This window comes from Fusarium venenatum (assembly GCF_020744135.1).
Source record: "Fusarium venenatum strain MPI-CAGE-CH-0201 chromosome Unknown EDB82scaffold_3, whole genome shotgun sequence".
Lineage (NCBI taxonomy): Eukaryota > Fungi > Ascomycota > Sordariomycetes > Hypocreales > Nectriaceae > Fusarium > Fusarium venenatum.
In genome coordinates this window covers 5403707-5418434 of record NW_027072131.1, presented here as the reverse complement: position 1 = coordinate 5418434, position 14728 = coordinate 5403707, and the positions used below count along the sequence as shown (strand labels likewise).

Sequence of the window (14728 nt, the reverse complement as noted above, 5' to 3'; positions counted from 1 at the left end):
CGTAGGTACTTCTGAAGTGATCTCTCTCCCAAGCGATCAAAATGTACCTGATACCGAGCTGACCCATCCATTCCAAGGTGCTCCCAAACCAATCCGATCCGTGGACGCCCCCCTTCCTCCCTTTCCCTTGCTCCTCTTCCAGGATGCTTTCCTACCCTGGCCATTCGACCCTTTCCTCTTTAGGCCTGTTCCCCTTCCTCTACTCTCTACCCTCGCTCAACTCCCTCTGCTTTGACCTTTTTTCTTGAACCCATTTGGCCCATCCGAATCGTCTTTCCCTCTCTCTCCACACATTCAGAACTAGAATCCGCTCGCCCCAGCGGCAAATCGTTCATTCTCTCTCTTACTTCCTTTGTTCTTCTACATCGTCTCGCCTGCGAAAGTACACAACCTGCCTTCTTCCAACTCCATCTTCATCTCCATTTCCGCTGTGCTGTCGTCCTCGGTTGTTGGCCTTTCAATCCGGTTTACTCGCGACTTGCCTTGCATCATCTTGAATTTACGACAACTCGCCTCGAGCAAAAGATAATACAGGAAGTGCAACTCAAACGCTAATTCACAATGGCTGCGAACACAAAGGTACGATGCGAAAACAACATTGTCTCCACGGAACACGCTTTCAGTCTTTTTGAGCCTCTGCCTACCTCAATCAACCGGTCAAGCATCATTGTCTTACTAACTCTGAGATACAGTTCCTACGAGAGTACAAGCTCGTCGTTGTCGGTGGCGGTGGTGTCGGTAAATCTTGTTTGACCATTCAGTTGATCCAGAGCCACTTCGTCGACGAGTATGATCCTACAATTGAAGGTTCGTGAACTTTAATCGCATTTGCATCATCGTTATGCCGTACCACAACACGCACTGACATAGTACCTCGCATAGACTCGTACCGAAAGCAGTGCGTTATCGACGAAGAGGTCGCCCTGCTCGATGTTCTCGACACAGCTGGCCAGGAGGAGTATAGCGCCATGCGCGAGCAGTACATGCGAACCGGAGAGGGATTTCTTCTAGTCTACTCCATTACTTCGCGACAAAGCTTCGAGGAAATCACCACATTCCAACAACAGATTCTGCGAGTCAAGGATAAGGACTACTTCCCCATGGTCGTTGTTGGCAACAAGTGCGATTTGGAAGGTGAACGAGATGTGTCACGACAGGGTACGTCGATATCATAAATCCTATTCGACCAACATTCACTGACGCTTTTTTTCTTTTCTTTTACAGAGGGAGAGGCTCTTGCCAGATCATTCGGCTGCAAGTTTATCGAGACCTCAGCCAAGTCACGAATCAATGTCGACAAGGCCTTCTACGATATTGTACGAGAGATTCGAAGATATAACCGCGAGATGCAGGGTTACTCGACCGGCAGCGGTGGCACCTCTGGCGCGAACGGACCCCCCAAGCCCATGGACATGGACAATGGCGAACAAGAAGCCGGATGCTGTGCCAAGTGTGTGCTCATGTAAACGGAATGGCACATGTGGACGAAAAGCGCCCGCCTCGAGACGAAGGTGGATGTGATTGACAGAATATACCCGCTTTGTCTGGGTCTTGTCGATTACGTGCAATACGATGTGAGGATGCAATTTAACCAGGAGGCTTTCGGAAGAGCACGGAGATGAATTTTTGACTGCATCGGATGAGGAGTCAGGTTTTGGGCTCGCGTTCATGTTTAAAATGGACGCAGCCTATGGAAATACCCAGCAATATGGGATAAGGGACCCGGCGTGCCTACGACATGTCATGTCTTTGTGAGGCCGATGGCTCATGCTTAATGACCCATGTCCATATGACGTGGAACATGGATCGGCGTTTCTCTGGAGCGGCCTGCTGTTTTGGACGTTGTGGATAAGCAAAAAAACGGACCGTCTACTCACTGGAAGAGAGAGAAAGACACCGGGAAGGGAGTTGATGTAAGTATAGGCAAAGCAGTGCAATGCTATACTGATCATCCCTTCCCAACGACCTCGCGAGAGACACAACCCACCCGATCTTTTCCTCGTTTGGTTCGTGTTGCCGCGGAGGATGAATATTTCAAGATTAAAGCACGGCTTCTACAGGTTCTTTTATATCCATTATTTCATACATGTAATTTTCTCTTTTTTTTTTTTTTTTTTTGCTTCTTTTCTTTTTTCTATCTTGTCAATCTCGAGGTCTCCTTCTCTCCAGCAGCAATGGTTCAGTCAGACAATACAAACACAATTTTCTTACGGTTCAAATATTGATTTCTTCCCTTGAGCAGAACATTCCGATGAGTCGTGATTTCAGCCACATGGCTTTTCACATGAAAGCGAGACGGAATGCTTAATGCCAGTGTCCACCCAGTGAGTTCTTGATCGCGCACAATAGGTTGGACAAGTGCCGGACTCACTCAGAAAGGTCGATCTCACTCCAGTTGTGTCTCGATCTGTTAACATCTGGAAGATTGATTGATTGGAAAACTAGACTGTCTCAAATACGCCAAACTCCGGAATCTACGCTCTTACTGCCTCCATCATCGATCATTACATCCCACCCATTTCGACATCTTCTATTTGACGAACCCCTGCATGCACCGCTTTTTGACGCGGACCAAGAATCTCACGCCCAATGTTTGAATTCCATAATTTCTTGTCGATGAGACTTGGCTGGTTTGTCCCGTCGTTCTTCTCGTTTGCTACCCAGTCGTTGCAGTTCACACATGCCCATGCTGTGGGCGCGCCGTTCAGGAAGCCCCCAGAATCTGCCGATAGATTGACACTATCGAGAGGCTTTCGGGCAAGACAACCTGGGCATACCGCCTTCTTAAAGCATGAAAGCCGCCATTCCTGCATCAAAGCTGAGAATTTGAGAGCCTCTTCAGCATAGTGCAATCTATGGAATCTGCAAAGGGATGTTCCAAACATCCTGTTCGCACATGAGCAGCCTGTCAATGCCTCCGTGTTGCGGAATTCCACGGCCCGCGACGGGTCATTATCGGGCGTGTAGGTACTTTGAGGATGTTCTGTGTCAGCCACTATACCATATATTCGGCGGGCGCCAATGGCTCTGTATTCGATTGCGTTCTGAACACTACTGCTCATATGGCCAGCACAATCATTGCATAAGTAAGCACGCATGCTGAGAAGTTCATTCTCCGTGACGGGGCTATGGTCATGACGAAACATGTCTTTGACGTTACCCTGGACGCAATTATCGCATATCGGAAAGTAGCCAGGCATTGTGTTGCGATGTGCAAGACTTTGGCAATCCGCTTGATCTTGCCCATTGACGTTCCGAGAGCCACAGCGACCGATCCCACCGTTTCCTGGCTCGGCGCAACGTTGTTGTGATTTCCCGCCTTTTTGCTGGTAAGGGATATCGTCCAAGACATTCGCCTGAGGCGCGGGTTGCTTCCACTGGCCGTTGACAACAGAAAAGAGGCGTGGTTCAGATGATCTTTCATCGGGCTGGTTACTTGACCTGTGCCACTTCTCCATATCGAAGCCCTCAAGAGGGTTGAAAGCTTTCCATCGTGAGCTTTTCTCCTTTGTTTTGAGGCGCGGCTTCTGATTCTCACCCAAAACGAAGCCCAGGAAGGGGTTGAAGCTCTTATCCTTCGTGTTTGTGTCTTTGGGGCCTCGGTTTGCGAAAGCTTTCCGTCGGCTGTGAGCCTTGAATATTCCGGCGTAATTGTGGTTCGCCATGAAGCGGCCACGAGGTTTATCCTCATCAAGGCCGAGCATCCTTCTTAGAGAGTCTTGATTCATCGTGGTGATATCAATGTTTGGGCCCGATTCCGCTGGGGGTTGAGCCTGTTGGGCCTGTTGAGCCTGCTGATCATCACCACCTTGTTGATATCCGAATAATCCTGAGGCGATCAAGTTATCAACAGCAGCGTATGAGTTTTCTTCCTGCTGTGGCCCATTGACCACTGGCTGCTGGATGGGATCAGGAAGAATAAAACCACCATCATATAAATCGTCCATATACAATCCAGATGTGACACCAGGTGCTTGTATAAGGAAGCCTGGGGTTGGTGGCTGAGCTGGAGCTTGAGGGGCCGCGTTTTGTCTTGCAGGAAGACCCAGCAACCCACTGTGGAGTGCTTCTAGGTCAGAGAGCACTGGGTTTCCTTCAAAGGTACGTGGCATTGCTGGCGCCATAGACGCATCTATTCCAGCCTCTGCCATCTTCGTATTCTGGGCATCGCAGAGCGAATTCCAAACCGTCCGATATGCCTGACCATCTCCCACCGGAACTTGGTAGCCTGGCCAGAAATGAAGGATGAGCGCTGCCAACTGTTCGACCGTCAGTTCCCTGGACTGCACGTCTTTGAACACGCCTGGCGTGCCCTCAGCTGTGCTCAAGGGGGCGGTGATGCCTGGGGGAAGCACGTTGCTTGGTGGCCGATGGCCTCGATGCAAGTCGGCGACAGCTCGATAATGAGCCGCGCCATCTTTAAGAGTATTAATGCCGTATACGGGAGCAACAGGGCCAATCCAATGCTCGACACTTCGTCCATCTTTGATATCGTTGACGCCTCCTGGGCCGTAGCCCAAGGCCAGATAATACAGCGGACCAGGGGGCGGAGCCTGTTGGCCTGTCCCATGCTCAGCGATCTTGAACCGGGAGATGCATCCATGTGCATTATCCTTCTTTAAACCATCGCATGCGGAACCGGTGCTTGTGCAAGAATCGCACGGCCTCATTCGATCACAATTGCGTCCGTTGTCTTTACACGATTTGCAGACTACGTACGGAGTATACTGGCCGAAACCAACTCTGCTCAAGTCGTAGATTGGATATCTTGTCCATGCATCATTTTGGACGTCATATGTGGTACAGTCGACACCGAATTGTGTGCAGCGCTCACACGCGTAACCCGACTGATGCCACATAACTAGGCACTCGACTGATGCTCCAGCCCATTGGCAACCTGTACACTTCTTACGCCATATGGTACCGGTGGTGGCTTCCACGTACTCGTACCATTTGATTTTTCGGTTTTTCAATTTCTTGTTCTCGTCCACCTCGAACTTGTCGCGTATACACCAAGTTGTTGGGGGAGGCTCATGCGAAGGTAGTGCGATGATGTTGCTTTTGTCGTCCATACACGGCGCACCGTCTTGGAGGCATCTTGTGCAGCCCTGTTTCTGCGTATCCCCCCACAGTCGCCTGTTGGTGAGCCAGTTACAGCACTCGTCTCCTTTCATCGTCTTGAATTGTAGATGGCGTGCAAGGCATCGGTCACACGCGTGCCGATACCATGCTGAAATAGTCATCTTTTTGGGCCGTTGCATGGGAATAAGACTGTCATCAACACAGCAACGCTGGTCGCGCCGACAGTGAGAACAAACGTAGCCGAGCATGGCGTCTACGTCGCAAGTCTCTGACGCTCCGTTGTTCGAGCAACGGTCGCATGCAGGCTCTGCGAAGGTTGGGGGATCAGTATCGCCGTATTGCTTGTATTTGAAATCGACCAGAGCGGACTTGACGCCTGGGACGCGACACATATGATCGTTGTCGGTAGCAACATCTCCGGGCTGTCGGTTTCGAGAACGATAATCTGCGCAGTTGCCGCACTCTCTGTTGAAAACATCCGGGCCCATACTTGGGATTTGCTCCCAGTCGCATACTGGGTTCGCGATGAACATCGTCTTGCCGATGGGATGATTGGCGCAGAAGTCACATATGCCCCCTTTTGCGATATCGTGGTCACCTCGAGTGCTTACGGAAGTCTGCTTGTCTTTGGCCATGTCGGCGTTCTCGTCCTTGCCTTTTTTCTTATCCTTACGGTTTGTCGTCTTCAGAACTAGCGGAGGGGCAGTGCCTTCATTGTTGGGCATGGCAAGCCGTGAGGGCCTGATGTAATAATTCTTTGAGGCTTTGTCGGGGCCCCTCGCAGGCCTCGTAGATGTGGAAGTGTTGGTTCCACTGCTGCTCGCTTTGCTCTTGGCACTAGTTTTTGCACGGCTTCTGGTTCTCTTGGAAACTGGCGTGTTGTCGTTCGAGGCCGGGCTGTCGACTTGGTTGCCATCGTCTTCAGCAGCAGCAGACTTTGCAGTTTTCCGCCGTGTACGACGGGGCTTATCAGCAGTGGGTGATGGTGCTCGACCTCTCTTCTTGCCCTTGGTAGTATCTGAATCAGGAGCCGCCGGACTTATGGAAGGGGCTTGATTCAAAACATCGGCGGGTTTGAGGTAGGGCGAGGGAGAGGGAGAGGGACCCGAAGGAGCGGGAGAAGGATTCGAGAATACAGGAGGAGGGAAGCTTGTGTTAAAAATTGGGAACCTAGGATCAAGGGGTGGATATCCATCGGGATATGCAGGAGTAGGAACTGGAAAACCCAAAGTACGAGCAGGTTGGTTCTGAGGAGGAACAGTGGGGGATTTGAAGATGGGTTCATCAGTGATGGGGTTGATGGCTGGGGCCAAGGTCGGATCGTGGGTCGGAACGATGGGTGGCTGAGATGATTGAGGGATCTTGCGGGAAGCTGATGGCGAATTGGACTGGTTGAGATCAAGCAAATTAGGATCTATCAGGCCAGGATCTAGCCAAGGCTGATCTATCTCATCGTTCGGATCGGGAGGCGTGGGAGGAAAGTAGTTGTTATCTGCCATGATTCGAGATGCACTGACGGGTGGCAGTTAATGATTACTCGATTGGATAGTAGACTTCTAGTTCGAGGAACGATAGACTAATACAAAATGAGGGAGTAGCCGATGTATAATGTAAACAAGTCAACGTGGTGAGACTGATAACCAGTTTATCAAAGACTGTGAAAATCAAAAGAACAGTGTTGAACCAGAATAGACCATGTTAGAAAGGAAGGTCTCCGTGTCTAAGGCAATATAATGATTTGAACCACAACGAGCTGACCTTCTGATTCTTATCAGTCGATTCCCTATGTCTCGAGTCTCAATCCCTTTGTTTCGTGGGCACTCTCCTCAGTGTAAACCGTCTTTGTTGTATTGGCCCCCCTGGACTAACCCCAAGCTCTTTGGCTCCCAATTTAGACGCTCACTGTTCTTTCAGAGAATGTCCCGTGTTCGCCTTTGATGTTGGGCCTGTTTTACACAAAGAACCGGAAGAGCGAGCGGGAACAATCATTGGGTGCTCATGAAGCTTTCATGGTGTCATTCGTGAATGTAACTGATTCGGGAACTCGTCTTTTGTCAGTGCGGACTTGCCGAGACTCACCATTGTGATATTTTAACTGTTTTGAGATGTTCGAACCGTTCTCAAAAAGAGAACGCCATATCATGTTCTTTGTTGATATTTGTATTCACCTGAATGACTAGAGCTCTTTCTTGGATCTCATGCATCCCCGTTATGATATAGTAGCGAAGTGGTGTTTGTTGGTGTGACTTGGGTTGGATACTTGGAAGATGAACACGTACATGTTGTGAAAGCATCAACTGAGAAGTCGAGACGCAGTTGCTAGGGGTATCGTGAAAAGGGTTACTTTTATATCTACACATAATCTTCACATCGCACTTCAGCGTTCTAGGCAATAACCTCCTTCTTCTCTCCAGACGCCCTTTTCGTCGATGCTTGCTTCTCTTGCAAGCCAGTGTTCGCTATGCATCCCAAACCGTCCCATAATTCCCATCAAAGAAACGCTCAATTAGTATCCTCGATCATCTCCATTGTACATACATGTCTAATGACTCGCAATTTCCCAACAATCCTCCCTGCCCTTCTAGTCCAGATATCATCTAGGTAGGCGAGAGAGAACTTGCGCACATCTAGATACCTGTCCTCAAAATCAAATTTGCCTTCCCCTATCATCAATGTAGGCCCTTGCTCATCCAGAGAACTGGAAGCGAGTGGCCTCAAGCTGGCCAAGACCATCGCGAGGAGCCACATTTCGTCGCCTGTATGTGTTGGTGAAATCTTGCAGAATCGCACGCACGTTCTTCATAGCACTGGGATCTCCTGACTGAAGTCTCTCCTTGGTCTTGAGCAGGAATCGGTTGGCTTCGGTCGGGGAGACGGTTCCCTCAGGCAGTAATTCTATTGTACGGGACACCCACTCGTGAGTCTCAAGCGGGACCAGCTCAAAGCAAGCCAGGAGAACACCACTGCCGTCGGCAAAACAGTCACGAGGGAAAGTGATCATCATACCCGCCATGATCTGCTTGACCAAGTTCTCGCCGAGGGTTTGCAGCAAGCCCTTAACAATGTTCTTCATCTCAGATGCCGCGGCCTCAGGAAGACCGTCACTAGTAGCAGGGTTGTCGCCACCATAAGAGAGCAGGTCGCGGAGGAAGTGCAGTGTTGAGGAGAGAGGATCTCGCTGCTCAAGGGTCAGAGCATAGATAGACGCCTCAAAGATGGATCGCAGCAGGTGAGAGGGAATAAGCTTCTGGGGGTAATATAGAAGAGCGTCAATCAGGAGGCGGAAGAAGTCATCGATAACGTCAGGAAGTTCCTTGGGTTGCAGTTCCGTCATGACTCTAAGGAAGGTTGTTGTCTGAGCCTCAAAGAAGGTGTAGATGTTTTCGGTGGTAGCTTGGTCAACGTGCTCACGAGCCTCGGAAAACTCACGCAGAATTGCCGAAGTCACCCACAGGAAGCAGCCTTCCCTGGAGTTGTTGAAACCACCGGCGAGTTTGTTTGCCATCTCGGGGAGCAAGGGGGCCATGGCTGTACGGTGGGAAATTACCATGTTGCGCCAACACCTGCACACACGCTCACATATGGGTGTAAAGCTCAGGAAGTTGTCCAGTACGGTGGAAAGGATGGGGAAAACCTCTTGCCAGTACTTAACAGCAGGGTTGTCCTGACCTGGGTTGACAGGAGGCACAACATGCTGAACAAATATGGTGACGAGTTGCAGATGATCTAGACAAGGGTTAGCTGTTTGGCAGTTCTAGATGGGGTTGACATGCTTACCTGCGAGAGCCAGCTTGCCCTCCTCGTCAGTGGCAACGTTTGCCTTTGTCATCAATCGCTGAATCAAGGGGTCACAATAAACCTTGAGTAGACGGTAAACCTCCTCCGTAGGCTGGCAAGCCACAACGTTGGCAACACCCTCTGTGATCTCCTCCTTACTCAGGTCGGGAAGCTTGTCGAGAACTTGATCATAAAACTCCTGAAGCTGCAGCACCTGGTCGCTCAAGAGATGCTTACAATCGGTGCAGAAGTACTTGATGGCCAAGGCAGCACCCCGTACGATCTCCTTGGAATCCGATTGGAACGACGTGACGATGTAGTTGAACTGAGGCTGGAGATATTCGGGGTGTGCGGCTGTCCATTCTGTGTATCGGCCAAGGACCATGATGGTTGCGAAACGAAGTTTCTCATGGCTGGGCATCTGTACAAGAAGAGGCATGAGCTGGGGCAGGACAATGTTCTCGTCCTTGTCAACCATACGTCCCAGGGCGCGCATCGCAAAGAGAGGCGCCTCCAGTTCTTGCCAGTGAGGAACTGTTGTGTCGGTCACCTGGTTGGCATACTTGGACATCCACAATTGTATGGATTGGAGAACCTTGGTCAGGCAATCTGTAACACCCATCACCTCGCAGCAATCCTTCAGTGTATCGCCCATGTGGTGTCGGAACTCTCTGAACTTCTCCTCCTGCTCTCGATCGCCATCGAACAAGTCGTTTTCGTTACCCGATTCCGGCTTGGGGTACTCGAGGTGCTTCAGGAGAACGTCAACCAGCTTTGAATAAACGTCAACCAGCTCAAGTCGACCCTGTATGTAGATATCGAGCACGATGTAGAGCTTGAGCTCATACCAAAAGTTGAAGGTATGCTCGATAACTTCCCGCTCTGTATCTCTTAGGGCGCACTCCAAGATTGCATCAACCAGAGGCCGGAAGTGTGCGGGCTGACGTGCGATTCCAACAACCCAGCTTTCCGCGGCTGTCGCAAACACCTTGGTCAAAGCCTTGAGTGTCTCAGTATCCTCCTCCTCGGCTGCCTTTGCGATTTGAGGCTTGAGTGAGATAATCCGAGGGAATAGCATTTCGATGATCTCTTGGCTCTCGTCTACGTCGCTGGTCTCTCGAAGCATGGTGCAAAGACACTCGGAAGCCTCCTGGCTACAGTTATCGCTTGTCGTGCCGTTGAAAACGATGTCCATAAGGGGCGACTTGACAACATCGCCGACTGGGACCTCTCGAAGCCAAGATGTGATACATTCCATCAACTGAGGGTTTTGTGCAGCTGCAGCTACAGTGGATGTCAGTGGTTTGTGTGCAGGAATATCTAAACAACTTACGTGAAGATTGGGAGTAGTTAATGAGCAGTTGGACAACCTGGCCCGCGTTGTCTGCCAATAGAGCTTGCGTTCGCATGGCAAGGTCTTCTTCCTAATTCCAACAATTAGACTTGAACTGGTGCTGAGATCGACCGGATTTGACAATCTCGAAAGAAGTGTGTTTCCGATCTATAGTTGCGCGATCCACATACAGACAAGGTGATCTTTCGACCTTCGGTAACTTCTTCGGGAAGAACCCGCAGAAAGTCCAGGATACAGGCGTGGCTCTCGGGACTGTCGCTAAGTGACTGAACAACAGATGACAGGACATCGTTCCAATCCTTCATCTGGATGGCAAGGATGGCCAGGCATACGCAGAGTTGGACGCGGATAGGCTTGGGTCCTGGGGCGAAATGCTTTAGAAGCAAGAGGATCTGGGTTCGGAGAGCGGGCAGTTCGCTGGCAGGAACTTGAGTAGATAGGTCGTATGTAATCTAGAAAAAGTCAGAAATGAGAGGGCATAGAAGCTTGCATGAGCGTTAAACCTTTCCACGGAGGGTGATGGCAGCAAAGAGAGTGGCCTCTGGCTCAGCATCTGACTGCAGAATACCTATTATAGTTGCCCATGAAACCTTCTGTATACCTCAGCTATTAGCGAGCTGACGAGTAAAAGTTAGAACATTGCAGTAACCCACCGATTTCTGAAATCTCTCCAAGTATTCGTGAGCATGCTTCTTTGCGTCTTGCTCCCCGCTCCTCATCGTCATGACAGCAGCCAGCACATCGGGCGGCGCAAAGGCCTCCTGGGCTCCGTTCGTAGCCATTACGTATCAAGCGACTGGCAGAAGGTGTGGAAGTAGAGATTCGGATAAGTTGAATATGTTGCGCACGATGAACCCTGGTGGTTGCGGCGCATATAAAGGGGGCAGCAGCTGGGCGTCGATGGGTGTTACTGGGAGTCGCAAGCGTAAAGGTTGGCGGAAAGGCGGGCTGAGAGCACCAGTTGAGAAAGAAGGAAAGAAGCGAAGTGAGGGTATGGTAAAGGGGGAAAGGAGGACCCCGGACGTCAGAGAAGAGTCGTTTTAATGATCAGACCAAAGTTCGAGGTGGGATAAATGATGTATCCAGGCTAGAGTCCATCAGAAGTAAAATACAAAGCCCACCCAACTCAGCAAGCCAGACGTTGTCAGTCATGGCGGGGCAACCTGATGGCCGTAGATTAACCGATAATACTTTCACGCGTCATAAACGGCCTGATTTCTTGACAGTCAATAAGTTTGAGGTGATGATCTGAATACTTTACTACTTAGTATTTTAGATTTTGTCGAGATGAAAACAATCTTTGAGGGTCGTTTTGCTAAGTAGGTATGATTCACAAGCATCAAAGAAATCTGCGACAAAGACAGAAACATGCCCTAGGTAACCAACTGTTACTGTCACGTGTCTGTCGATGTCTTGGATTCAGGTCAAATGCTTAATCAGGTTTTTGTACTAAAGATCCTGCAATGGATATCGTGAAGTAGACGCTTCGTGAACACCGTGCTTGATCTCACCATCACCGATAATGAGCCCGTTGAGCCTACGGTCGTGAGTATCTGTTGGAATCTGGTGCTCCGATGTCGCAGGAACCATCTGTTCCTTCAAAGCCAGACCATACAAGTGCAGCGGATTTTGCTGAGCGATGCCTTTTGACTCGAGCTTGGCCATATATCTGTTGATAAAAAAGTCATAAAAACCTTTGCCGTGACCAAGACGCCGAATCGACCCTGATTCATCAAAGTCGAATGCAACTCCTGGGACGACAATGAAGTCGAGAATGGCAGAGTCAGAAGTCTCGACGTCCGAGTCGCCTAGTATACGTTTCCTTGCATCGGCAGTGGCCGGATCCACGCTTGGAATCCCCCACTTGTCCAGCTTGAGGCTTTCGTAGTCCTGTATGTTTTCCAAATGGACCATATCCATTACGCGTGATGGGGTGTCCGGTGTTTGGAAAGGCGACTTGTGAAGGTAGGGGACAAAGACTTGCTTGCCGGCACCAAGTGCATGGCGAACAATGGCATCTGTTTGGACCTCGGCGGTAGGCATGGCTAGGTAGATGCTGATGCGTCTAGCATCCTTGTAAGGCTGAAGCTCTTTCAGAGACTCAAAGATACAACGACCTGTGTGACTCAAGTTAGGGGAATTGTCCAAGAAAAGCACGGACATTATGAATGGATGAGTGGTTGTTTGATTGTTTGGTGATCATACTCTGAGTAGTGATGGAGTCCTGTGATATCGTGGAGAGCTTCTGCTTCACAAGCTTCCGCAGTTGCTGCTTAGCAGCAGGAAGGGATGACGCCATAGCCACAACAAGGCTGATTAAATTTGATGAGCCAGGGTGGTGGATTGATATTGGTTCCTGTTGGTGAAGAAGCGTGTTTTTCTAGCTGATGTTTAACTTGTTCCGTGGAAAGGGTCCTACTGTACATTACGCTAAAAGCAGTTGTAAAGCAGCGCCCTTGGCACCGACAGAGCGGATACGTGCCGAACCCAAATTCGGTCTCTGGCGTCATTTCAGTTCTTGACCCTTCATCATGTGCCAGGACCCAGCGCCGGCGACGTTTAAGAAGCCGCCGCAGACATCGGCGGTGAAGCCCAAGGCAACAGACTAGGCTTTATTATTCATTATTTTATTCCACAAAGGCGGATGTCAATAATGAATGTTCTGAGGTTATCAGATAGCCAACAATGAACCAGGGTCTCGCACGGGAACCCCCACGCCATATTCAAGGTCAACTTGTTACCAGTATCAAATTTGCCTCACTTCATAAGACGAAGAAGAATGGCTTTATTAGTACGTAATGTATATAAATATTAGCTACAGAGCGAGTGATGAATTCAGTTAGACTTTGAAAATCGTGAGCAATCGCCAAAAGTCCTCCGGTATGAACCTAGGGGCAAGGAATATCGTTTAATTCAAATTGATAGTACATAATCAATATTGAATTGTTTGAATTGTCAAATATCGGATTGGTAGAGAAATCCTTCTAATTTACAGTGTATCTCGAGCAGGGTCCATGCTATGGATAAAAACGTCCGTGTTTCTGTCAAGCATGAGCCAGGAAACGCTAATCATTTGCAATACGACGCGTTTCATTGCTCAAAAGTTGGGATGAAATCCCCATACTCATACCTACCCAGGCATGTCTCAGGCATTGTGATGAGTTTGAACATGGGTAACTCGGGGTCTAACGCGTGTCATATTTTAATAACGTTGCCTGGGTGTGAACTTTAACATTGCTATATGCCATACCACAAGCTATAGGTTAATCCTTTCAAGCTTTGCTGAGATTGAATCAGGAACAGCTTCCTAAATGGCTTGATCAGCGCATGTGCAACGAAGATAAAAGGTAAGTTGTAGAGACTCGCTGAAGGCCTGGTCAGAACCAAAGGCCAACAGGAACATCTTGAAGCAATGCCCGCTGCTATCTAATCAGATTCATCGTTCATCAGCAGATATTGTCCCCTTCCCTGTACATACAGAGGTAGCCGAAATGGAGTTGCCAGGGATTCTTTAGCCCGCTTGGTTATTGCCGGCCGTCCGTCGTTGAGATACGGTGCTCAGTGCATTTCGGGGACGAGGACATGGGTTGAAATTGTATAAGATTCGCTGTGTGATTGGGAACACCTTCATCAATAGTGATGTTGAGCTACTACTACACGGCCACCCAAACCATGAGTCTTGGACAAGGGCATGCCACTTTTTAGATCAAAGATCATCAGTAGATCTTCGCGTCTGCTTCAAAGTCGACTACTAACGTAACTATTTGCTACATGTATAACTCAACTGAGAGGTTACCTAAAGGCCAAGGACGGTGTGTTTCCCATTCTGGCCATGACCCGTGGGAGGATTCAGCAGCCGGTCTTTACCTAGCACCCTAGGCACCCTGTGGAATAGTGCTTGGCTTCGGCAGCCTCCCGTAAATAATTGCGAGTTGCAATCCAATTGGACGGTTTTCATTCCTCATGCCAGCACACCTTCTTATCTGCGAAGAAATAACCATTGCCAGTTGTGATGGCTCAAAATGTATATGCTTGTTCCCTTTCAAATCTTGACCGCAAATATACACACATAACTCTTCTCTTTAGAAATATGTATTAGCTTATACAGACTTGACGATGCGTCATCCCGTCACCGACTCCCTTGTCATCCGCCTGATCCTAGTCACCCACTAAACACCCTTGGGCTCTCCACGTATCCGTTCATACAGACAGGGCTGGCGTAGCCTTGCTTTTTTGGTCTCTCCCGTTTCTTGCCAACCACTCACTGCCTCTTCCTCTATAATTCTCTACTTGATTCAATTCGTTCGTTCACACGCATTTCCACTAGCAGCACGGCCCCCATCTCTGTTCAAGTCTGTCTTGTCACATATGGACCTTTTGCCTTCCGGCTCCATACCTACTATACTGCACCAGACCGGATCGATGATAGCTGGAGCCCATCGATCACGCCCCGCTACTTCCTACTTTGCCTTGTCTCTTTAGTCAAGCGATAGGTGGTTGATAGTCTCGATACGC

At 49.4% G+C, this 14728-nt stretch overlaps 4 protein-coding genes across 4 annotated transcripts; 1 reads left to right on the top strand and 3 right to left on the bottom strand.

The window, feature by feature from the left end:
- Positions 1 to 448: 448 nt before the first annotated feature.
- EDB82DRAFT_257355 (ras-like protein) lies at positions 449 to 1577 on the top strand. Its single transcript, XM_065607328.1, has 4 exons — positions 449 to 579; positions 693 to 807; positions 883 to 1158; positions 1225 to 1577. The coding sequence occupies exons 1-4, from the start codon at positions 562 to 564 to the stop codon at positions 1464 to 1466; spliced, it is 651 nt and encodes a 216-aa protein (XP_065464116.1). The 5' UTR covers positions 449 to 561; the 3' UTR covers positions 1467 to 1577.
- A 542-nt stretch (positions 1578 to 2119) lies between these two features.
- EDB82DRAFT_508164 (uncharacterized protein) lies at positions 2120 to 6742 on the bottom strand. Its single transcript, XM_025728236.2, has one exon. The coding sequence runs from the start codon at positions 6579 to 6581 to the stop codon at positions 2505 to 2507; it is 4077 nt and encodes a 1358-aa protein (XP_025582623.1). The 5' UTR covers positions 6582 to 6742; the 3' UTR covers positions 2120 to 2504.
- Positions 6743 to 7605: 863 nt separating this feature from the next.
- On the bottom strand, positions 7606 to 11328 carry EDB82DRAFT_257294 (armadillo-type protein). The gene is made up of 6 exons (XM_025728235.2): positions 10867 to 11328; positions 10717 to 10806; positions 10384 to 10665; positions 10193 to 10283; positions 8860 to 10143; positions 7606 to 8808 (listed from the first exon to the last, which is right to left on the bottom strand). Exons 1-6 carry the CDS (start codon positions 10993 to 10995, stop codon positions 7769 to 7771), a joined length of 2916 nt encoding a protein of 971 aa, XP_025582622.1. The 5' UTR covers positions 10996 to 11328; the 3' UTR covers positions 7606 to 7768.
- A 334-nt stretch (positions 11329 to 11662) lies between these two features.
- Positions 11663 to 12723, bottom strand: EDB82DRAFT_433378 (uncharacterized protein; the record flags this gene model as incomplete). Its single annotated transcript, XM_025728234.2, has 3 exons — positions 11663 to 12330; positions 12419 to 12569; positions 12643 to 12723. The coding sequence occupies 3 exons, from the start codon at positions 12721 to 12723 to the stop codon at positions 11663 to 11665; spliced, it is 900 nt and encodes a 299-aa protein (XP_025582621.2).
- Positions 12724 to 14728: the final 2005 nt, after the last annotated feature.